General features: G+C 41.7%; 1 protein-coding gene across 1 annotated transcript in view; it reads left to right on the forward strand.

The window, feature by feature from the left end:
* The window catches only part of KCNJ3 (potassium voltage-gated channel subfamily J member 3), a 188,247-nt gene extending 163,732 nt beyond the window's left edge, over positions 1-24,515 (forward strand). Inside the window, exon 3 of the mRNA XM_019554624.1 lies at positions 20,767-24,515. Within this exon, the coding sequence (XP_019410169.1) occupies positions 20,767-21,353 (587 nt within the window). The 3' untranslated portion in view covers positions 21,354-24,515. The remainder of the gene's footprint in view (positions 1-20,766) is intronic.
* The last annotated feature ends 1,454 nt before the right edge of the window (positions 24,516-25,969 follow it).

Raw genomic sequence — 25,969 nt, forward strand, 5'->3', positions numbered from 1 at the left:
GACCCCAGCTGACTTCCTGCCCTTTGGGCAGGGGGCTGGACTCGATGATCTCCCGAGGTCCCTTCCAGCCCTAATGTCTATGTCTATGAAATAAATGTAAAAAGGCAGTCCACAATGTTATCCCTAATCTCAGGTCTTTTAGCTCAGTACCTCAAGCCTAGTAAATACTCAGTAATCCAGCATGGCACAGACCTAGGAACTAAATTTCACTCTGGCCAGTGCCTTTGCTTCATAAACATTGCTGATTTATTAAATAAGGTTTTTAGAATCCTAGATAAATGGTCTCTGAACAAACTAATGGGATAGTATTAATTTAAACCCAAAGCAAATGTGAAAAACATACTACTGAAATGTTAAAGAGTTTGTTATTAATCACTCTCCCAATAATAGCTTTTTGTTGCAGTATGGCGTTCTTACTATGCATGTACCACAATGAAGGCAGGGTAGACATGCACCTTACACATCAAGAAAGATATATAGAGACCAAGCTTTCTTGAACTTGAGTTCTTTTCATTGGGTGCTGTGGAAGGACAGCACAGAGCAGTGTATAAAGTAGAGTGAATGATTTGATTATAAAAGGTAGGAGAAGATGAGGGAGAAGAAGGGGAAGGAAGGGGGAGGGTGAGAGTGCTGGGAGAAACAAACAAGCAGAGAGCCCATAGAAGTAAAGGCTAAGTACAAGCATTCAAGAAGCCTGCAGAGGAAGTGCTCTAACTTTTGAGATTTGCTTTAAGCACTCCCATTTAGGGCAGGAGGAAGCAGAACACATGTTAGCCCTTTTTGTGGGGGGCAGGAAGGGCACAACTCAAAGCCTGCTTTCATGGCCTGAGCCCAGCAGGTAGGGCATGCTCTGTAGGCTCCCTGGGCTCCTGAAGACTTCTGAGCTGAGCCTAACAGCTGAGCTGCCCAATATGAAGGGACATAACCAGTGCCCACCTGGACCTGATGACTTGTCATGGCCATGAGCCATCAACCAGTTGTCTTCCACATACCCACCCAGTCCACCCTGTATCCACCACGTGCGCATGTGTATCAGATGCCTGGGTTCTGTGTGTGTGTGTGTGTGTGTGTGTGTGTGTCTTGGGCACCTGGTTCTCTGTGTGTGTGTGTGTGTCCCAAACACCTCAGTTCTGTGTGTGTGTGCATATGTCTTGGATGCCTGGGTTCTGTGTATGTATGTGCATGTGTCTCAGATGTCATTCCCACCCACTACGCCTGCCACAATTGGTGGCCCCAGCCCCACACTATGGCAGGCTATTCAGATCTGCAAAGCCCTGGCTAAGTAGCTCCTTATCCATGTAGACCTGGAGCCTTCCCCAGATGAGTAGGGCTGGAGGCTTTGAGTGCTCATGCCCTGGCACTGGATAGTTGGTCTCCAGCCCTGGGCTCCTCTGGCTTTGCATCATGGGCCCTGCTGCAAAAAACCCAGACTGTCTAGGCATTGTCCCCCTTCCCCTACACCCTGGAGCAGACCAGGGTGTAGGAAGGAAGATATGCCTCATTCTAGTCAAGTGTTGAGGCTGCTAAACTTTTAGTATGTTTATTAAACAAATACTGTGCAATGTTGCCTGCTTCAGAATATGGAACGTGGAAAGCACTGGCTGCACCAGGTGGTTATAATGTTGAGGGGGAGAGGGAGTGGGCAGCCTTGGGGGCCCAACTTTGCAAAACATGAAACCTTGAGGCAGCAGGGGGAATGCCATATGTGAAACTGCTGCTGCTCAGTTTAACTAAATGTTGCAGCTGCCAAACTTTTGTGTGTATGATAAAGAAAAACTGGAATGCTGCCTGCTCCAGAACTTGGACAGCACCAGAGGGCTGCCTACCTTTGCAAGGATGGTACCCCAAAGAGGGACATAGGCCTGTAGTAGCCTGTCCTGGTGGTCTGGTAGGCCACCCCCACTTTCTCCTTGGGGCCCTGTACCTACACCAGCAACCACCAGTGGTTATGGGTAAGGTGCTCTGAGTCAGTGTTGCCCCTGGCAGTGGGTCTTGGGCCCCCTGGTCCTCCTCCCCTTCTATACTGTTGATCCCTGGAATGGGCCTTACTGGACACTTTCTGGTTCCTCGGGCCGTGGATCAGTGGCTCCCATGTTTCTTATCTCCTGTTCCAGAGCCCCCACCCCCAGCCTCCATCTTTCAATCGATGCCCAACCCCCATGGGACTCTTGGTCATGTAGTCCATGGAGGAGTCCCTGGAGCAAGGCTCTCCATGCTGGGGGTAGGGGGTGGGCAGAAGCTTGCCCCACCAATCTAGCCTGGGATGGCAATGGTCTCTCTGCAGGAAGTGGCGCTGATACCAATTATGGGTGTCATTGCTGGATCCCTGTGCAGAAATTCCTTATCCTGGTACTGCAGCTGTCTCAGATCCATAGCAGCATGAGCAGCCTTCCTCAGAGTGGCTGGATATCTATAGACCTCATTTTTGGGCCTTCACAGCATGTCCCTGGGCTTGGATGGCTTGTTCAAGTGCCATGGCACTGCAGGTTCAAGGAATTGCCAATCTGCCCATCGTAATGCCCCACATCTAGGTCCCCTTTGGTCCTTATGTCACTGATGCTATCTGTGCACGTGCCTCCAGCACTCTACAGGTGTCCAGCTGATCATGCTAGACCCAGCATCTTGGGCTCCATGTCCCATGAATGCAGAGTCTGCAAACAAGGGAGATACCAAGGGACCTATGTTGAGTTCCCTGTCTGGATCCTTTCCCCCACCTAGGCCAGAAGCCATACAGCTCCTCACACCCCAGTGTTTACCATGGCACAGAGTGATTGCATTCTGCCTCCCAACTGAGAAAACCTGAAAGCCTGGTTTCCATCTCCGTGCTGTGGGAGCCAGGCAGTTTGGGAAACTAAAGTGTTAGAGCCTGGAGGGATAAGCCTTTTCTGGTTCTCTGGGAGCAGAAGGAGGGAGTGAGTTGGAGTGGGGAGAAGGGGAATTGCTTGGGATAATTCCTATTTCCCACTGCACCTTATCAGCAGTGGTGCTCATTTGTCGCTGCTATGCAGAACGGCATCTGGAGGAACACCAGCAAAAATGTGCAGTTTCACCTGTTGGTTACACTTTAGCTGTGGGACTTGGAAAAAGCATTCAGTGTACATTGGGGTATGTTTGGGAGCATAGCAAGTATTTGGGTCCATTGCAAGGCCTGGCTACAGTATGGGGATTTTGTTGTAACTGTGGGACTTCTTGCTCAAGATCTGTAAGATGTTCATCCCAGACAGTAGGATCAGAGAAGATATGGTTGGATGTAACATAGAGCTCACCTGCAGACAATGGACCTAGTGGTGAGCTTGGGGGAAAGCTGGTAGTGTGAAGTTAGATCTGGCAGTTGGTTGGTTTCCAATATAATGTGATGGTGATGTGGTCATTACAAATGTCCACTGTAGTCTCTAGAAAATGAAAAATAGAAAAAAACAGTCTGGTTTCCTTTTTACTTAGCAATCACTGAGTTGCAAATATTAATGATTCCTAAGGCTGTATATACACAAAGAATAAAATTCAAATTTCTCCTAATAGTAGAGGTAAGAAAAAAGCTTTGGCAATGACCAATATAGTAACAGTATACCTAGTCACAATTTTGAAAGCAATCTTTTGAATTGACTAATGTATAAGTGTTACATTAGGACTTAATCAAGCTAAAATTAAAACAGAGAGAGAAATAGGGAAGGTCTTCTTACAGATTATGTAGAATAGTCCTAAATAAAGTTGACTGCTAAAAGAATACCTGGTCTTATGATATCCTTCTTTTTTGAAAGAGACAGGAGCTTGTTGCTTGAAGTAGAACTAGAAGCCAGTAACAAATAAATTCTCATCCTGGGCCCTGCAGAGATTCTGTCTATTGTCTACGATAAGTCACCTAATTTCTTTGTCTTGTTTTCCTATATGAAAAATAGGAATAAGTCTTATTAATCTTGGGGGGCAATGGGTGGCAGAAGAAAAGCATTTATCAGTTAGTCTTTATTCAGTAATACAACTCTTTTAAATTGTAGAGTTGACCAGAGAGGAATCTTCTTTCTTTCTTTCCATAATAATAGTCATACTCAAGCTTTGAAAAAACAGGAAATGAAAGAGTTAAGATAGACATCTACACTTCCACCCAGCCCTCACCCCAGCCTTTGGAGCTGACAATAGCCAGTGGAAATTAGCTGCAATTATTCCATCTGTGTTGGGTGTATCTGTGATGCAAGAATTAGTTGGAGAAGCTTGGCAGGTCTGTGATTATGATATTTGGGGGATCTACCTGACTCTGCCTGATCCAAATATATTCAAACAATGTTTGTGTGTAGTGGAGGCACAGGAGTCATCATCTTACTGGAGATGGCTAATCAGCAGAGAAGTAGGAAATGTCCAGAATATGAAGGTTAAGTGATAGGTAAGTGAAACTATTGTATTTGATTGCATCCTGTACATATGGGTGAAGCACCTATCAACATTAGTAGATGGTGTGGTCCAAATGTTTGATTATTCAATTCTATAAAATTCAAAGGTTTTATGAGACTGCATATGCTATATAGATATTGGAGTAGGTCTCACAGAAGGCAGAGTTAAAGTAGTATAGGTCTGTATCCTAACTCTTTATTTTCTGGCTTTCAGAAGGTTGAATTGTGTGGAACGTGATATTTTAGAAAAACAACATCCCTGGACAACCTTAATTCTGTTAGTTAAGATAGTAAGTTTTCTAGTAATTTGATTAGTGATAATTTAAGTAGCTACAGTTCTGTAGCTTTGCAGCTGAGATACTGCAGTGTCAAGATAAAAGATACCATGATTCCTCATCCCTCCTGAACACTTGTTATAGTGGAATAGCTATTGTGGTCATGCTCTGAAATGTTAGCAGGTGTGCTGTTGCTAACAGGACTGCAATAACTTTAAGCAGGTGAAAAACGGTACCTCTTTCTTCATCCCCTTCTTCTACCATACCACGCATGCCACACCATATCCCTTACCAGAGTTTTTAGCTAGTGCTCCTTATCCCCTATTCCCATCACAATTAGTATTTTAGAAGCTTTTAGCTTGCTGCCTTGTGCCTTTGTTCCTTTGCACATATTTTATTTTCTTACATATCACATGCCCCAAATAAAACAAGTGTTTTGTTTCTGGAAGGCAAAATGTAGAAAGAAAGATTTTTGTAGAGTCATGGCTGAGTATTTGACATAGTAAGTCATCCTGGAAACACATCCAGGAAATGTGGAATCCCAGGAGAAAGTAACAGGAATTTCCTGGTATGACAGGACAGCAATAAGACTGCTACTCTAATTGCCAATTGCTTAAATTACGAGCGAGACTTTATAAAGGGGGATAAGGCAAGGTGCCGCGTTTATTGATTACATGAGTTAGACATAGAGGTTCGGACACACCGTTCATACAAACACACACAAATTATCATATACATCATTACACACAGGCATATACATACACAAAACAGCCATTCCATCCACACATACACCATATATAGTTACCAGCAATAGTTGCTCAATATCAGCCCAGGGTGGCGAACCTGGACTTATTGAGCAGATGATGATGATTTGAAGATAGCAGATTTGAAGATAACAGCTGCAGCAGGGTGAGCAAATGCATCTGTGCTCCAGTGAAACAGCAGTAGAGAAAGAGATGCACCCAACTTGGCATTTTCAAAGTGTTCTTTATAGGGATTGGCATCCTTTGTTTCAGTGTGTGGCAGGGCACTGGTTGTGCCTGCCACTTTAAGGACCCAACCAAGCAGCCAGCAGGTACTTGATTGCAGTGGCCATTTTAGATCTTTGGCCGCCTATATAAACAGAGAATTTTGCTGCTGGCAGGCCAGGCAATAACATCACCTGGCTGCAAGGCTGCTTGGAACATCCTAGAGGGAAGGGCAGGAGCTGTAGGGGATGGTTTGGAGGCTCCTGGTTCTGGGCATGACCTAAAACTGCACCCTGCTGGGAGTGGGTGGCCTGGTGGAGCTCTCAGTGGTGTGGGAGCCCCCAGGAAATGCCAGGCCAGTTACCACCCTGGTGAAAGGTGGGTTGGGGCACCTTAATAACCCCAGCTCCCACAACCAGGGTTAATAACCCCTTAATAACTCCTTGTAGGGTCCAGAAGGCGGATCCAGGAGAAAGAGTGGGGCTGTAGACTCAGAAGACTGACTTGAAATCCCCTGACTGGTCAATGGTGGGGCCAGGACCAGAAGGGTTGAAGGGCCAGGGGCCCACTGTGAGGGATGCCCAGAGCCAGGGCCTGGGGTTCCAACTGACCTGGAGGTGAGGCCAGGGCCTGTGTAGACAAAGGTCCCGGTGGGACCACACCTGTAAGAGGGAACAGCTCAGGGATGTAGGTAGCCTGAAATGAAGGTGGAGTAGGTCACCTGAGTGGAGGGATCCAGTTGGGGTCTGGAGAGGAGGATTCTGGGGCCTAATGTGGGGCTGGATGTAGGTCACATTCAGTGACACTAATGTCTCCCTTTCAGCCATGAAGCTCATACAGAAGCTGGCAGGCTAGAAGCCTTTTTGCCTAGTCAGTCTGTCTTTGTGTTGTGCTATCTGTTTGTCTGTAAGCATTAGGTTTGTGCCTATGTTGAGACTAAACTGCTGCTTTCGGTGTTGTTTCCTCAAGGCATAATGGATGCCAGAAGCAATTAAGAGCATTCAGAGCCACTGTTTGATCCCCTGATTTATACAACTGGGTCTGATGACAGTTTCTGCCTTAAGAAGAAAACTCTTGGGGGGCTACATAGGAAGCTCCTTTCTCAACTGTCCCCATGTTTGGAACATTGACCTTGCCCTGAGCCACCATGAGCCACAGCAGATTTCACACAGCCTGAGTTAGACTGGATTTGAGAGACCTTACAAGGGTTGACCTTTAAAGAAAAAAGGAGCTGTCAACCTGAACTATGGTGGTACCAGTACTCTACTAAATTAAGGTGTTTCCTTTCTTTGAAGATGAAAATTATTATATAAATTCAAAGTATTATTATTAAAGCTATCTCAGGATTAGGGTCTTGATTTTGTAATTTATCTTGATTTGCTTGCTTTCTGGACTAGTACTGACATGTTAACATACTGTGGTTCCCCCATTGTGGGTCCAATGAAGTGCCTCAGGCTTGCCACTTGATGACGGATAGCATTGCAGTGATTCTTGCCTGTAGAGGTTCAGAACTTCTCTCATCCCTCCCTCAAATCATTTGCTCAATTTCAGGCTATTACACTTGAAGAGATTTGATATTTCATTTTATACCACAGAAAGGATTGCAACCCACTGAAGGCTAAATACTATTTCATTTTCACACATCTAAGTGGCATATAGCTGTGTAACAGTGACATTTGGCACTTACACAAAAATTGTATTTAATTTCCACTGGTGGCAGGGCAGAAGGATGCTGCATGCACATACCTGCTGAATGTCTGTGGGGGAGGGAGGTGAGCAGAAGGATCCTGCTCTCTTTTAGCACAGATACCAGGGAGCAGAAGATCTTGCTTCTAACCCTCTTCACCCAGATGGCATTTACGGCCTGCATCGCCTACTTCCCGAGACAGTTCTAACCACAAAGCTGTAGATTAGGTATTGCTCAGAGTGTTCCCTAGCCCTTCTCTTTAAGCTAAGTCACCACACCTTGCATTTAATATTTACTGAGTTAACATGAATAAACAGAATTGGGATAGCTTCCATTTTACTAGGAGCAGGGGCCCAGGCTACAACCCAGACACCTCCGTTTCAGGGCACTGAAAGTGAGCCACTCTCCCCCTGGGCTGGCTTCTTGCAGGATACAGTTACTAAGTGGGTACAGTGGAGAAACTTGGGGGGGGGGGTGTCCAGATGAGTCCACACATGCCTCTTGCTTCATCTCAAAGCAGTTTGAGATGCAGCAAGAGGCATGCTGGGAACAAGCAAACATTCCCTGCACTGCATATTTGCAGTGCAGGCTCAAAATTTGATAGTTGGATATCCCATCAAAAAAAAAACCCTGGGAAAAAAGCGGGGCAGGGCACAGTCTAGGAACATGGCCTGAGGCAACGAGAAGCTCGTGTCTTCCAAAGAGATGCTTTGGTAGCTGACCAGAGTGTCCCTATGCCTGCCCCTTGGCCTGATGCTGCAGCATGCTGCCTGCCCATGCAGGACAAACAGCATTGCAGGCTGCTGTGACCTGGACCTGGGTTCCATTCCAGGTAAGCAGGGGGTGGAGGTGGGAGCTGTGAGGGTGTGGGGGACCATGAGAAGGGGCAGCTCAAAAGGGGTGGGTCCCTTGTCCACCCACTGCAGGGTCCACATGTCTCCCCACACAGCCCCAACTGCCCCACATGGCCCAGAGCTCACCAACAGCAGCAGCGGCCATTGAGGGGCTCAGGGCCCTCCTGGCACAGACCCCTGCATGGCACAGGACAGCATGGCTTGGCCCTGGTTGCCTGGCACTTAGCACTGCTTCTGCCATATTGCATAGGCCTGGCTTGGCATGGTGCTGTATGCCTATGGGCAGCTCTGGGCCGCTCAGGCTGTCATCCAGACTCCGTGCCACTCACAGGGACTGCTTGTCACAGTGGGCCAGTCCAGCCTGATAGTGTGCAGGGTCTGTGCGCACAGGACCCAACCTGATGTGACAGGTGTCCCTGCGAGTGGCACTGGGCCCTGGGTGAGATCCTGAGTGGCAGGGATCTGCCCAAAGGTGCATGGTGCTGCACCAAGCTGGGCTGGGCCTGCACAATATGGCACAAGCAGGCCAGGTGTCAGGCCACTGAGGCCAATCCATGCTGCTGTGCACCGTATGGGGGGGGCTGTGCCAGGAGGGCCCTGAGCCCCCTGATGGCTGCTGTGGCTGAGCTGTAGACCATGCAGGGAGGCTGGGGCCCTGCAGGGGGGCAGGTGGACCCTGAAGGGGTCTTGGGCAATGTGGGGAACATGTGGGCTGTGTGTGGGGGAGGAGGCCCTGCGGTAGGGGGGGCAGTCCATGTGCTGTGGGGGGGGGCTGTGCCCTGTGGGGGGGGTAGGGGACCCACCCCTCCTGAGCAGTCCTCTCACACCTACCCACACACCCCAGCTTCCCCACATCCTTCCATACCCAGAGCCCTTCCCACCCCCCTCCTGCAAACCCCACATCCCCCCATCGCACACCCATTGTGGCCAGCTGCTGGACAGGATCAGACCTGCTGACAGGAGCTGTGGCTGCAAGGGCAGCTGTCCCCACATCCTAATTAATGGAGGGGTCTAACTGTTCTATGATAAGAAAACCAAAAGCAAACATCAAAACATATAGATATTCAGAATTTATTTTATTATGATGATAGAGACACTGGTAGGCTTCCAAACTGCTTTAAAATTGTAAATATAAAACTATAAAATTGTGCCACTGTCCAACTGATCTCTCTCTCTCTCTTTCTCTCTCTCTCTCTTTGTGCAGGGGGTTGTGTTGTGTAGTGTTCTTTTGCTTTAGTTGTGGAAGAACATGGGAACATGCATTTGGGGGTATTTGAAAGAGTGAATTTGGGAGTTTTTATCAGAGATTTTGCAGTTTTTAAATAGGGAACACTGGGATTCCTGCTAGTAAGGCAAGTGGCAGGACCCAGGCAAAGGAACCTGATCAGGGCTGGCACCAAGGACCCAAATGGAGGTGGCTGACCTCCTGGCTACTTGGGGCCAGGAGGACTTGTCTTGACCATTCAAAGCATACCACCACACTGGAACATCTTGTGGGCAATAGGTGCCCAGATGACAGGACGGCAGCACACATGGCAGTAGTGCTGCACAAAGGCCAAATGTGCAGCCACAGCCCGCTGGCAGCTGGCCCAGATGTGCAGAGCTGTGGCCATGCAGTCTCTATCTGGGTCTGGCAGGCATGCAGCCTTGGGGCCTCATGCTGTCGCAGTGGCAGAAGATCATAGCCAGACTGCTGCAGAGAGTAGAGGGTGCAGAGAACTCTTGGTTAGGGTTGCTTTAGCAGTCCAGCTGGCATAAGGGGCTGATTCCTTGGAGTCTGTTATTAGTGTCCCCAGAAACCAATTGGTCAGGCCCCAGAAGCTCCTGAGAGCAAGTACCTCTGAGCTACTTGCCAGGGCAGCTTTTTATACTGCTGGGGCCAGCACAGGACAGATTTTTATACTGCTGGGGGCAGTATACATGGGTGCTGGCCCCAAGCTCTAGTTTCCCCTGGCTGTAGATGTGGGAGGAGCTGAGTAGGGTTATTTTGCCCTAAGTGGCACAGCTTGCCCCACACCAAAGTGCATGTCCAGGCACATGCACTGAGGCAAAAATCCACAGCTCAAATTTGTGCTGCTCCTATTTGAGCTGCTGCAAGCACACATGCCTGCATGTGTGCACATGCCCTGGGTGATCATAGCTATGCTGAGTCCCAAACTGTGCAAAAGTGCCAAAAACTATGGTTTCACAGATTTACCAACTAGGCACATGAAAGTTAAATAGGTTCTGGGCTTTAGCTAATCTATGGATAAGTATGTATAAAATAAATGGAGTCCCATAGAAGAATGTGATATTTAGCCAGGGGAATAGAATAGGGTAGAGTGCGATTCCATTACTTTAATTCATTATTTGTCTTTCCCTAGTACTTAAAAGACCTAAGCAAGGTGTTTCAAAGCAGTGAAATTTCATTTACAAGCATTTTAATGGAAGACATTCCATGTCCAACAGGTTAGTCAGGGGATGTAGACAAAGCATGCAAAGGAAAAAAGTAAAAAAAGTTATGAGCTGGGAATTTAAATGTGTGCCTCCTGACCCCCCCAGTAATTAGATTCTATATGTGAAAAAATTATAATCTTGTTACAAATTTCCACATGTACAACCTAATTATTGGAAGTTTGCCTTGAATTTGGGAAAATAACTCGGGGGGCGGGTCAGGAAGCCCTTTGATTTCTGTTTCCACCCCAGCTTTTTCTTCTGGCAGTTCCTTTGTGCTCTATTCACTGTCAGACCCTGTTCTTCCTGAGCACATGAAAGTGAGAAGAAAATGTAAAAAAAACACCTTGAAATTAAATATGGTTGTATAAATTTGCATATAGTGTACATGCACTTATATTATCCAGAATTGACACGTTACATGTTTTTGAAACTGCTGCAAGTTTGAGCACAAGTACTCCCTCAACACATTTTTGAGCAGCACTTTGGTACCTACTTATTTGTAGTACAAACCATGCATGATATTAGTCCAAAGCCAGGGACTCATGATTTACCACATAGATCACTGGTGAGGACAACTTGGTCTGGTTTCACTTCATAGAGGGTGGGACCAAAGTAATCACATGAACCAGGCTGAGAGAAGGGCTGATAGGGGGATTCTGGGTGAACTATATGCAATGTTGTGGCTCATCATGATTTGGATACTGGGGGGGTCATCTTCCATTTGAGGAAGTATCCCATATCACAACACAAATCATGTCTGGCACTTCTCACTCTGATACACTTGGAAATTTCCTAGCTTGTATTTTTCATGGAATAAATATTGTGGCAAGAAATAAACAAATGCTCATAATATACCTCCAGGTGAAGTCTAATCTGTAAAGGGTTATGTTAATAAGACTCAGAACAAAGTGGGTTCTAAATGTTAGCCAATATAGCATTTGATAGCGAACATATTTAAAATTGTATTGTTAAAAGCTTAGTTGCAGAAAAAGCTCTGATAGCTAACAATGCACTGGCCAGGTGATAGAATTAGGCCATACATTCTTCACATTGTTGCTGCTGATTGTGACAGAAGAATATAAACTGAAAGGTTTTACAAGGCTGTGAATAATAAGAGTTGGCTCTTTCACACTGATTGCAGTTTGTCCAGTGGGCAGGCTACTCTCCTCAGCCATTTGTTTCAATTACATTTTGGGTGCCAGTAAAAATAAGAGGTATGGTGTAAGTTTTTCTGTAACAGTAATTATCTGTTTTCATGTATCAATAAATTTAAAGGAGACACTTGGGAAGAGTTAATGTGACTAATAACAATCATACTACATTTCCTCATTCATACATATGCTCTGGAGAAAGTCTATAGACAGTCTGGAATAAAAATATTAGCATTGTATATAACATTTTTAACTTAAATTCTCCTCACGTGTCTGTGCTGCATGCACAGAATTCATTGGGATTTGAACATGCTCTTCAGAGAACAGAGTTAACCTTCCTGTTATGACAGATAGCACTTCTACGTCTCATATTCCTAATGACTTGATTCTTATTCCATTGTCTTCAGTAGAAGCAGGATTATACCTATAAAAGGCAAATATGTATAAACCAAAGCTACATGTTTGAGATAATGATATCTGGAGAGACAGGAAGACTTTGTTTGGGGGGAGGGATTTGATGTTCATTACTGTAGTGTCTGAGCACCTGTATACAATATTGGTGCAGCTTTAAAATAAAGTTAGGACATATAAGAAACATTTATTAATTTGGCCACTTGGAAGAAAAAATAAATTGTCAAGAATAAATTTGTAATACTAGAGTTTGAAAGGAGATCTTAATTAATTGTGAGATTACTAAATTGAACTAATTTGGTTATATTAGAAATGTATATATGCTATTATTTCCTTAGGCAACAATTAAAATGTTTACTAGACTATGACTGTAAAAATGTCAGTAATTCTGATTGAACCAAGCTCACTGAGAGCTGCTGTTCTGCTTCTTACAAATCAGATTTTCATATTTGTTGTGCTATTACAGTATGTAATAGGCTCAACTGTGGGACTGTCACATGAGTGCTAATCTGGTTGCAGGGTAGGACACAGAAAGCCCAAATGAATGGATCAGTGTCATCCTGGTGAGATGTGGGCAGCGGCATGCCCCAGGGGTTGGTACTTGGCCCAGTGCTGTTCAATAGTTTTATCAATGACCTGGATGAGGGGGTGAAAAGCCCATGGACCAAGTTCACAAACAACACCAAGATATGGGGTTCTGCAGGCACACCTGCAGATAGGTTGCAGATACAAGCAGACCAGGACAGGCAAAATGGAACCATGCTGGGCAAAATGGAACCAAATGAGGTTCAACATAGAGAAATGCAAAGTGCTGCATCTGGGAAGGAAGAACCCCCAGCACACCTACAGGCCTGGCATCGCTAACCTGACTAGCACTACAAATGAAAGGGATCTGGGGGTAACAATAAACCTCAGCATGAATATGAGCTGGCAATGCGATGCAGTAGCCTCTAGGGCCAATAAAACTCTGGCATGCATCAATTGATGCATTTCCAGTAAATCCAAAGAAGTGATTCTCTCACTTTACTCATCATTGGTGCAGCTGCAGCTGGAGTATTGCATCCAGTTCTGGGTGCCACACTTCAACAGGGACATGCTAAAGCTTGAGAGAGTCCAGAGAATGGCCACCCGCATGATCAGGGACTTCCATGGCAAGCCATGTGAGAACAGGCTGCGGGATCTCAGACTCTTCAGCCTAAAGAAAAGAAGGCTGAGAGGGGACCTGATTGTGGCTTACCACTGTATCAGAGGTGTACATCAGGGGCTCAGTGAGCAACTGTTCACCAGGGTGCCCTGGGAGAAAACTAGGAACAACCGCCACAAACTCCTGGAAGATAGTTTCAGGCTGAAAATTAGGAAAAACTTCTTTACAACTAGCAAGCTCCCCCAAGAGATGGTGCAATCATTTACCCTAGAGGTCTTCAAGAGAAGACTGGACAGTCACCTGGTTGGGGTCGTCTGACCCCAAATGTTCTTCCTGCTCATGCAGGGGGCTGGACCTGATGATCCTTTGGGGTCCCTGCCAGCCCTGTGATCATATGAGTCTATGTCCTAATGAAAATCTGATTTCACAGGAATATTTTAATGTGTAACACTGAATTTAATTTTATAATTTTGTTGGACTTTTATTACATAGTGGACACATCTACACATGCACATTTACTGTGCAGTAACCAAAATTACTGCGCAGTATGTGTTCACAACTACACGTGCACATTTACCACACAGTAAATATGGCAACCTACACTGACTTGAGTGTAAATTTGATACCTGCATCCTGTATCCAGTAATGCATGTGTAGAAGCCTTACTGTGCAGTAACACTGTGTGTGTAGAATGACTTGGGACTAAACTTTAGTTAGTCCCAAGTCATTCCACACACATTGTTTATATACTTTAACACCTACACGTGTAGATGCTGACCTATTCCTTCTTACTGGACAGTAATTTACTGCACAGTAAATTTAAGCCAGCACAAATACACATGCAGACATTCCCAGTAATAAGTAACAAGCCAAAACAATGCTATATGATAATCAATGGCAATGTACACAGTATGATAAAATAATGAAATGTTAACAGTACAAAACAGTGTAATTGCATGTACCTTTCCTTTGACTACAACTGCCAGAGAAAGAGCTGACTAGTGTTATATTTAAACTTTTAAGATGTAAACTCCAGTTCCTGTTCATAGGAAAGTAGGCCTGGAAGGGACCTGCAAATGTCATCTGGTACAGGCCTTTACTCAAGGATTGTGTATTCACACAATCCATAAATTGTGAGGGCAGAATTCTCTTTCCCTTTGTGCACCTAAATGGCAGTTTTCTATTAATTTCAGTGGCATTTGGCGCATTTGTGTGGTGTGAAGATTACAATGCTGCCATTCCTATGCTGCAGACACATACGTGTGTGTATGTGTAGACAAAGTGTGCACAGTAGATTATGCACTGGCCAGGCAGGCACGTGGTTATACAAGCATGCTCCCACTAGATATATACAAGTGCATGTAAATCATGAACATTTAGCCAGCCAGAAGCACATGACTAATGACTGTTAGATCAATGAGAAAGGGGGGCCATCCCATGTTGAAACTGAGAGGTTATTAGTCCAAAGCCAGCATTTCAAGTCACAGTGATCCTACAGCTAAGCACATGGTCATAGGATGAAGGGATTTTTCCCCCTATGCCAACTAGGGGGTGAAATCCCATCTTGTATTTGAGTAAATGCAATAATTATTTGTTGTATTAGGTAGGAAACATGAATTGTGCTAAATTTATTCCACTTTAACTGTCTGAGTGCTTAGCTGCCTTGAAATATCTAAGTGTTAACTTAATTTGAATAGCTGTTCCCTCCCTTACATGTACACTACATCATAAAGCATGTGCATTTTTCCAATGAATAATTTGAGAACATGATCACATCACAGTCACATTTCTGGCAAGTAAAGACAAATAATGCTTTACTGCAGCATTAGTGTATAGTCCTTGGGTTGGATAACATGTATTAAAGCTAAGTGTCATGATTGAAACGAATTAGAATCATATAGAATTATAAAATGTAAGGCTGTAAGGAATGTCAGAAAGTTATTCAGTCCAAGCTGATTGCTCAAGGCAGTATCATCATCATTTTTCCTTCCATCATCATTTTTCCTTGCCAAGGAAGTGAGCATTCTAGGTGTCACTCATCCAAATGGCATTTGAACCTGCATCTCAGTCTTCCAAGGACAATGCATTAACCACCACATCACAGTTTATTAGGCATCTAGGTCCTTTTCTGGTACTCTGCAGTGGCCCGTGCAGATGCCTCCTTTTGCCATGCCCCTCACAATCTGAACCTGAGTGTTGTTTGTTATACTTGGGCATTGCTGATGGTGACAGTGCATTTATGCAGGTGTACCTGAAAGCCTGGCTTGGACTATGCAGTCATTATTACTGATGTTAACATGCAAGACAGAAGGAATTTACTTGGCATGCAGAACCAACTTGAGTTTGCAAGTCAGACAGGTGGGACAAGAATGGAGAATAATGTTTTGTTGCTTGCAAACTAAGGATGCCTGATGTAATAATCTTTGATTGCAGTCAAACATGTAACCTGGGATATGATGTTTGCAAAGTCACTTTTTAGACATAACAGAGTAAGATTTAATATAGTTCAATTAATATTGTTAAAATGCTTTGTGATGCTTGAATGGCAGGTGTTATGAAAGTGCAAAGGCTTATGACATTTAGTTGGTAATGAATGCTATACCTGAGACTGTATTTGAAATACCATTCCAATTAAAAGCCTTTGTTTTAACTTGCCCATAACTTTCCTGGGGCTCCTGTTGATATAATTTGCTTGAGGCAAATTGTGTATCTTGCTGAGAAATCACTATGCAATCTCCTGTTGTGTCCTCCCTTTTGGATAGAACTGAATGATACATGTTTTCCCACCTGACCTCTTATCAACCAAGAAGCAGTTGGTAATAACACAGCAATTAGCCCTCTCATACCCCATTCCAAATCATCAGCTTCTGCAGTGAAGACTGCAGTGAATACTATATCTAACCAATTAAATTTCCTTCCTTATCTCCTCAGATACACCTTCCCATTTTCCCTTCAAGTAAGCATGCATCATAGAGGCCCAACTATTCTTGGTGGTAATATCAGACAATTAATCTCCAGAAAGGGATGCATTACTGAGTTTGCACTTGCTCCATTTTGTCTTGTGCTGTCATTTCATTAGATACACAGGGTTTTTTTTTAATGCAGCTTCTTAAAAACGTATATAAGTTTTGTTATTTTAGATACTAGCGATACAAAAAGCTCTATGCAAGACATTGAACAATTAAATGCTATGGAAGGTACCGTTTGAAAATCATGGGGAAGGAGGTTTGTCCCCCACTGTACACTTAGCTATCATCCTTGAGCTCAAACTTTGAGTATTACTAATGTAGCTCTTTGATAGTGAACTAGGCAAACATTTTAATTAATTACGACAGATCACAGTTTATCCATGTTGTCAATCAACTTTTATATCAAAAAGTTTAGCATTTCAATTAACTCTATTGCCCCATAGTTTAGTTAACTGTCTGTTTTACAGTAATCATGAATTTAATTTCAGATGCCTCTGTAATTATTTTTTACATATATTAACGTATATACTTATCTTCTAATACATTTCCTAGCTGAGACCAGATGAAAGAGGCTCTTTGTTCATAAATCTGTAGGTCATAAATTACTAGAGAATAATAAACACAAGTGGGACAAGTACTCAACAAAATTAGACTGTTCTAAAATGTATTTCACCAGGACTTCTTGTGGAATGTGATTTTTTTTCTGTCACTATAGTCGCATAAACAAAGTTGAAAATACACTACGCAATATCTATACATGCGCGAAATATTTAGGAATTCTCTGAAATGTATACATAGCCTCCTACCTCAGTGGAAGAGTTTTGAGCTTAGTTGTTGAGCAGAACCTTTCAATGTTATGGCCCTGACCTGGAATTGAGGTTAGGATCAGAGCCAAAGCTGGTGCCCACCTCCCTGCTGCTTCTTTCCCACCACCACCTCCTTGCCTCCACCACCTTTGCCTTCCCAGATCTACAGCCAGAGCTGGATGGTAAGTGCCAGGAGCAAGGAAGTGAGGGGGAGCCACAGGTGGGGGGGGGCAGGCAGGGGAGGCAGGTGTGACAGCAGGGAAGGGAGGTGGGAGGGGGCAAGTGAAAGACGGTACAGGCATGGGGTGGCATTCAGGTACAAGCCAGGCATGTGGCAAGGCGAGTTCCTGACAGGGGAGCAGGCAACAGGGGGTCAAATGTTAGGGGGACAGGTGGGAGGGGGCAAGGTGTGTGGGCAGGGGTCAGGCTACTTCATCCCCACATTGCATATATATTTGCTTTTAGTGATATTGTGGTTTTAAAACTGTGGAAGTATGTTTCCAAGAAAGACATCACAACTTTACTTTAAATAAACTTTTTCTGGAGCTTTCAAAAGCTTCTTTAATCTTCCTTCTTGGAGTTTGTTTATTTTCCCCTGTTGCTGTCTAAAGCAGGGAGGTATTCTTCATGTTTATGGATCTTTAAACAAAACAGCTATTTTTACTGACTGCTATAGTGAATGGTGTAAATGTGCAATTAACAGAGTTACAAAATTTGTTGGTGGAATTAGAATGTAATTAAGTTTATGGATTGCTACAAATAAAGAAGTTGAATCAAACCACCATGGGATAAATTACAATGACTGACATATAAAAATATAGTTGCTGAATATATCTTATTTCTTAACAATTTTCCTAAATCTTTTGATTACAAGGCAAATTCTCATGCAAGACTGCTAAGTTTGTGTCAGATACACATCAAGCATTATAGTTGTGTCAAAATACCAAATATCTGAATAGGGTTGAGTTAGCAAAAACAAATGGGTAAAGAAAGACAAAACCTTTTTTACTAAAATGTTTAAAATTCATAATAGGAGTCAATACTAGCAAGGACTTGATGCATAAACATGCATTATTGTAAGGTAATATTAAGAGGTAAAGTTTAGCTACTTGTGAATGAACCATAATTGGTTTGTTCAAGTTTTAGAGCCTGGGATAAGTGTCTGCTTAACTTCATAAGTTAATGTTTGATATGATCTGAATGACTTAAGGCTATTTCTGTTCCACCAGCATATGAAAGAGTAACTGCACTGTCTCGTAGTCTTAAGAGCTTGTTTTTGCCTTTTGTTTTTGCCACAACTTGTGATCTTTTCTTTGATCGGTTGTAACTATTTTCTAGACTTTTGATCTCTCTTGACTTACACTTGTATGTTGCAGAACATGCAGCTTTTTATAAGTAATGCCCACATTCTCTGGTCCCCTGTGAAAGTATTTGGAATAAAAATTGTACTCTGCTCTCCCCCAAACTTGTTGTAAAATACTGTGGCTTTGATTATTCCCAACCTCTAGTATCAAGGTACCGATAGAGATATGGAATGGAAAGATGAGCTAGAAAAGATACAGGAGAACCAATTCCAAGAGCAACACCTCAGGATTGTCCCATAAGTCCAACTGCAGTGATTTTGGAGAAGGAGATGCATTATAGCTAAGATGTAACAGTGGAGATAAAATGAGCTAATCTTATTTCAGAAATCATCTCAAATAACGTTTCTATACATCATCATATTTTGACTTTAAGGTCAGCTACCTCATTGTTTACTTGTATGACTTGAAAGAAATATTTTATGCCACTGGGAATGGAGAACTGAGAGGCTTATAGGTTCTGATAACTCATGAAATACTGGTTCATAAAGCTGTCAGTAATGGAAAACTGAGTATTATACATCCTATATTGTATAATTTGAAGTGGAATTCTTGAGTTTTGAGAGCAAATACTGGGAGAAAAGATGCACTCACTCAGGGTATGGGAGACCATGTGTGATCAGCATCCTGGCACCCAGCCCTTCCTCAGGTGTCATGTAGCTTGCCCTGGGTTTGGAGTTGATCATTTTCACGTCTTCTGAAAACATTAATCACTAATCTTTATTATGTGCATTGTTTCCTTCTGCACAGGCTGGATGAGAGGGTGTCACAGGCAATACTTGATTTCAAAAGAAATATAAGAGAAGAGAGAGTCAGCCAGTGCCCTATAAGGTGGGCTGGGCTAGTGTCAAACAGTAACTACTTTTTGGTTTTCTACAATTTGAGGGGTGTGTGCATCTTTGTGTACATCCACAGTGAAGCTGAATCACAACAGAGCATTGGGGGCAGAACCGAATTGCTTCTGAGCATTGTCAGTAGGGGCAAACAGTCACATAGGGTGAAAATGTAGCCATGTAAGGAATGCAGGCATGTAAATGCAAAACAAGCTGTTATGTGAGGTGATGTAGAATGTTTTTCTGTGATTTAAATACCTAAAATGTGTCATTTGTGTGTCTTCGCAGAGAAATAGATTTCTGCCCTGTATGTATACTGCAATATTAGGGTGGATGTATATATCCCAGTATGGTGCGATGCATATAGAAGTAATGCATTTACTTATATATTTGAGGACCATGTGCTTAAAAATATTAGATTTCAACATAATAAAAATATGGCAAAAATGAAATTCAGTAAAAATAGAAATGAAATTATTCAAATAATTTTATGATTTCTCTTTTCTGTTTTCTAACTCAATCCACATTGGTGCTAGAGTGGAACATTTGTTTCAGAAAGGCTATTAGATTCAGGAAAATATTAAAAGGTATAACATCACCTTGTAACTTAGTGTTAACAGCTAGTCTGGATTAAAATCTTTCTTCTTGCTAATAAGATGGATCATTAAATAGCTACATGCATGATTTCAGATGATGGTCAGTGCTATCTTAAATGCATCAAAATAACTCCTAACTGTATCTCTGTGAAATGTTTTGATATGTTTAAATCAATTTGAGTCAACTTTTATTTCTTAAGGTGCAAACAGAGTATTCCTCAAGAGTTATGGTTTGATGGGAGGGAAGGAGCAATTTTGTTATCCATCAACTAACACATTAAAATTTTGTGTCAGAACAAGTTGTGAGCAAACAGATGTCCTAGCCCCTTGTCACACTCCAAGTGCCCAAAAATGTTGCTGTGACCAAATGTAGTCACAGTTGGGGATGCTTTATAGGTCAGGGCATCTGTTCATTTATTATATATCCTAGGATTTCCCTGGCAGGGGGATTCCCGCAGTTTATATATCAGGTTGTCACACTCTGATTCAGGATATGCATCTGGAAGTGGAGGACAATAGCCTTGGGTGACATCTGTAAACGCCAATGAAGTAGATCAGGTGTACCAGCACATATTCTGACACAGCTGATCCTGCTCCAAATATGACATCTGTTTTATACCCTTAGAAGCAGGAGGTTTTTGGTGATATCCTTTATTGGACCCACTTTATTATTTCTAGACATGTTTTTTGGCACAAACACTGAGAAGCAATGACTAGAGGTAGGGCATTCTGCACCTGAAAGTTTGTCTATAAAGCTGATCCAATATAAGATACCAACAAAAATAAAACTTTGCTTCTCGCATATTTCCTAGACCATTATGGTTACAACAACATTTGAACCCTTTTATTTCTTAGTAATTTATCAAGACTTTTATTCTCTTTTTTGGTTTCAGGGATGACATGTCAAGCCCGAACATCATATACTGAAGATGAGGTTCTTTGGGGTCACCGTTTTTTCCCTGTTATTTCCTTAGAGGAAGGATTCTTTAAAGTAGACTACTCCCAGTTTCATGCAACATTTGAAGTACCTACCCCACCATACAGTGTGAAGGAACAGGAAGAAATGCTTCTTATGTCCTCCCCTTTAATAGCACCTGCTGTAAGTAACAGTAAAGAAAGGAATAATTCTACAGAATGTCTAGATGGTCTAGATGACATTAGTACAAAGTTACCTTCAAAACTGCAGAAAATGACTGGAAGGGAAGACTTCCCCAAAAAACTACTACGGATGAGTTCTACAACTTCAGAAAAGGCTTACAGCATGGGGGACTTGCCTATGAAACTTCAGCGAATAAGCTCAGTTCCTGGTAACTCAGAAGAGAAACTGGTATCTAAAACTACAAAGATGATGTCAGATCCTATGAGTCAATCTATGGCTGATTTGCCACCAAAACTTCAGAAATTATCAGGAGGAGGAGGCAGAATGGAGGGGAATCTTCCACCAAAACTGAGGAAAATGAATTCTGATCGATTTACATAACATAAATAGACTTTTAGGTATTATTTAAAGATAGAATTCCTAGAAAATCAAATTTGAGCAGAAAAATAACCCCCCTGAAGAGTGTGATAACTAAAAGGTGAAAGTTTCCTCCAAATTACATACAACTTGCAACATCCATATTCCTCCCAGATAACAGTGACTGTACTGTAAGTAAACTTCAAAGATAAAAGATCTGAAATCCTTCTTGGGGTTATAGAGAGCTAATATTAATTGGCATGTAGTATCACACCAAGCATGCAATAATAGTGTGCAATTTTTGCATATAGTTTTACGGCATGATTCTTACTTTATTTATATTGTATATTCTGAAAAATATGTAAAGGGGGTGTTCCTCTCCCTGATATTTCTTAAGGATAAGTAGTAGGTAAAAAATGAGTGGGTAACTTTCAGGGCAAGTTATAATTTAATTTAATTTTTCTTTTCCTGATGTAGTCTGTGCTGTTTTGTTCAAACAGAGTAGTTATGGTGCACGTTTTCTTTCCTAAGCCAAGGTTATAGGCATTAGCCAATTCTAAACACCAAATCTCTTAGCCTTAAGTCATTTCCCATTTTATAATTTGCTTTAATATCTTTTTTCCCCTGCCATTAGGACACAAGGAGAAATTAAAATATACTTCATTTGAGGTATTGATAAAAAAACAAACTAAAGAAAATTTACTATTTAGGGCTGGGCCAAATAATCCCCAAACAGATTTTAGTTAGATGGAGCAAAGTACAAAGAAAATTGTGAAATACTTTTGTTTCATGGCTATTAGTATAAATATAACAAAACACTTCAAAATAATTATTTTGCTTGATTTCTGGTGCCAATACTATTGGCCCAATATGGAAATGATATTAATTATTTCTTTAAAATATTACATACATTTTGTGGGTGATATTTTGTCCTTAGTAAAGTCCAGTAAAATTCCCCTTAATTTCAGTGGCATGAGGGCTTCAGCCTCCATTTTAGGAGCCAACTGCAATAAACTGAAATAAAACTGACTCTTACTTGACTGAAAGTAGGCCTCCTTTAATGATTAGGGATCTTACAAACTGAATTGACTTTTTCTAGGTTGTCAAACTTCTATTGCACATCCAAAATATGTCAATATGTTAATGTTTTACACAAAGCTTTCCTAAGCAACTTCTACTGCTTGGACTATTTTCTAAGTGATTAAAAGGTTTTTAAATTTAAAAAATAATCTCAGATGAAGTTGCCCCAAAGAGTATGAAAATAAAAAATGCCAACTTTTCATAAATGTGTGAGGTTCCAATCTTACTCTTTTTATTTGTTTGTTTTCATCTTTCTTTGTTATGATGTTTTGGCATAGTATATGTACCTGTAGTCAGCTGTGGGTAGGCAGCATTTGGTTAGCCATACTCTGCTCAAAGGAGGGTAGCTATCTTAATACACTTTCCAACCTCCCAAAAATTAAACATCTATACATCACAGCATCTTGTAAAACACAGTAATCATTGACAAAATGACATTACCAGTGGTGCAACCATCCAGAAGTCATGTGGTCATTAAGATAGGTCTTGGCTCTTGAGGGTTTCCATATTGGCTCATCAATAACAGCAAAAAAAAAAAAATAATAATAATAATCCTGGTCTCAAATTGTTTGAAGTCATTTGTATTTTATTAGCCAGATGTATTTTGGGACCACAGTGAATAGCATATTTTACTCTAATCAGCATGTATAACTAGAACTGATTTCTGTAATATATTGGCAGTTCTGACTCAAAGGGCTTTGGACTATGTAAATGAGATTTAAATGGGTGCATATTTTAGCACTGTATAAATAATAACAACAGTAATAATAATAACAGATCTACCAATATCTGTATATGTTCATTTTTTGTAACTGGTTGCAAGGAATGTAAAGCAAAGTGTTCTATGTTGCTAAGTGAGTAAAAACAACTGGAGCTCAGCACTTTTCCTGGGAGTTACAGTACATGATCTGTCATCTGTGTACTTTTGGATTTCATGGTTACTTCCAAAGTTTTTCAGAGTTTATAATGATTTGTGACCTGCATTGCATGCTTCTACACCTTCAGCTAAATTGTCAGCCCTGTGCACGTTATTGTTAATGGGAGTTGTGTGTGTAATTCCCTGTGTGCTAGTACCATGCTCTAATGCCTAGTGAGCAAATTTCTAGTGTTACAAAACAAATTCTGAAAAATTGTGAACTACTTTCCCCACTTTTGTTGGAACTCTGCAAGAGAGAGTTTCTTGAAAAAGACATTTAGCTTCTGCACTAGGCAAAGCTGAAGGCCCTATCAAAAACCATGTCTGGAACTTCCATTTCCTTTGTTTAAGTTTCTGCAGCATGGAAGCTAGGCAGTTATTTTATTATTGGATCTTACTCTAAAGATAGTGATATTAGTAGCATTTCCACTTGAGCAATTTTGGAGTAAATTTGTGTATAAGAAATGAGTATAGGAAAAAATACTAATTGAGCATTGAAATACAATGAGAATTTGCGTTGTCCTTGAAAATACAAGGCAACGGTTGGTGAACAAGTTATTTAATAGACTAAATAGCTTTGCTCTGAAATGAGAAGGTGTTCTCTTTTTTATCCGATTTTATTTTTGATGCTGCAGCATACATTGCAATTGAAAATGTTCAGTTATGATTCATTCATAACAACTGAATTTAAGTAAATCATTTATTTTTCCCTGCTGGGAATGAGGCTGCTGAGCCCTGTGGCATGTAGTACAGTATGATGTATGCTAATATTAAAATATATATGTTTTTCATTGATAATACACTGAAATCAAAAACATGGATGATAAATTACTTTTGTAAGTTTTTAGAAACTACTGTTATTTTGGGTTAATATTTCATTTCTACCAGTAAAACCACTGTCATTTCATAATTTACATTTTAGCCCAGCCCTATTGCTTATGCTAAAAAAGTACTTCTGTTTGACTGCACAGCAGGTCTGTGTTCTCTACTGCTGAATTTATGCTTGAATTATATTGTAAATTGTATATATTCAGATTAGAATCAACTAAATGCATTTTCTGGCATGCGATCTATAATTGTATAAATGTATAAGTTTATTTCGATTATACAAAATTACAAACTCTTGTATTCATTAATACTGCAAGCTCAGTTTTATCTAAAGCTATATTAAACTTTCAAAAATTGTTGGGTTTAAATGTCACTGTGTGTTTGTTTTTTTATCAGATGTATCAAACACCTATGGGTTTTTTTGCGAATGAATGAATGAATGTTAAAATTTGTGTAAAATTATTAAAAGACTAAGGTAAGTCCTTAAGGTTAGGCATTTACTGTGTAAAATGACTGGTCTGCTTCTAATCAACAAATCCAAATAGAGCATTAGGCAGATCAGATGAATCCATAAGGCAGTAAACAATGTTTCTAAAATTATTTTTGGCCTGATCCATCTCCCAGTAAAGATAGTGGAAAAATTTACACTAACTTCACTGGGGATGGATCATAATTATGGTGACCAGCTGGGAGGAACTGATGGTCCATGACGGTATTGACACCTGGGAATCATTAGCCCTCAGAAAATACCTTGCTTAGAAGTCATTATTGCTCCCTGCCTGTACAACATTACTTCCAGGTAACTTTGCTTTCTGTGCCCACATATGTCCCTCGTTGCACCTCTCATGAGTCAATACCAAAATTTCTAACCATTGGAGCCGGGGGAGGGGCGGGGGGGAGGGCAGGGACATTCCTAATGTAGAGTAGCTCTGTCTCTCTTTGAGAAGCTTTCACATTAGCTATCTCTAGAGGTATATGTTAAGTGTTTTCAGCTGTTGGTTTTGGTACACAAATTAGCCTATCAGCCTTTGTTTTCAGCTGGTTCATAACCTGACTTTTGATTTTGTGGGGAAAAATGTGCCACAATCAACTGGTGGTCATAAAAATTCCAGCTGGACATTGCAAAATGTGATTTGTGGAGACGCAGCTGTCTCAGAAAATGGAGGGCAACTGAAAATCAGGCTATTATTTTATACTGTTTGAGAGATATACCTAAATAAAGCAGATTGAATAAAGTAGAATTTAGTAAATGAAATGTTATTCCCCAGAGAAAAGGTCTGTGAGCTGCTAATCCAATATTGCTCCTGTGACATGCAATGTACTTCTGAGAGTACGGAATAGGCTTGTGGTTATGGAGTGGGAGGGAAATAGAGATCTCACTTCTTTTCTTGATTGAGTCATAGACAGTCTTGGGGCTTTGACAATGGTGATATTTTGTAACCATTTTTCAACCTGCTCAGTTAAACAGAACTTTAGCACTGACCAAAATAAAGTCTGGGTCTGCCTAATTGCAAAACTGGTTTGAAAACCAGTGAAGTCAGTTTAGTCAATGGAGTTTTAGCAATCTAAAATGGTATACATTACTACTATGCTTCTCCTCTGCTTGAGACCATTGTTTGGCAATAGAGATGATAAGGCTCAGGGAGTTGCAACTTTAAGTTCCACTGCTAATTGGGTCCCCAAGAGATCCTTGACCTGTGGAAAACTGGCATAGCAGAGATCTCACCTCCACTTCCTTTTTTTGCTCTGCAGTTTTTCTTTTTCTATTCCTTTGCATATGTAAACCAGACAGACAGAGGTGCAGACATGAGCTGGC

The sequence above is a fragment of the Crocodylus porosus genome, unplaced genomic scaffold (genome assembly GCF_001723895.1).
Source record: "Crocodylus porosus isolate Cpor-Errol unplaced genomic scaffold, CroPor_comp1, whole genome shotgun sequence".
NCBI lineage: Eukaryota > Metazoa > Chordata > Crocodylia > Crocodylidae > Crocodylus > Crocodylus porosus.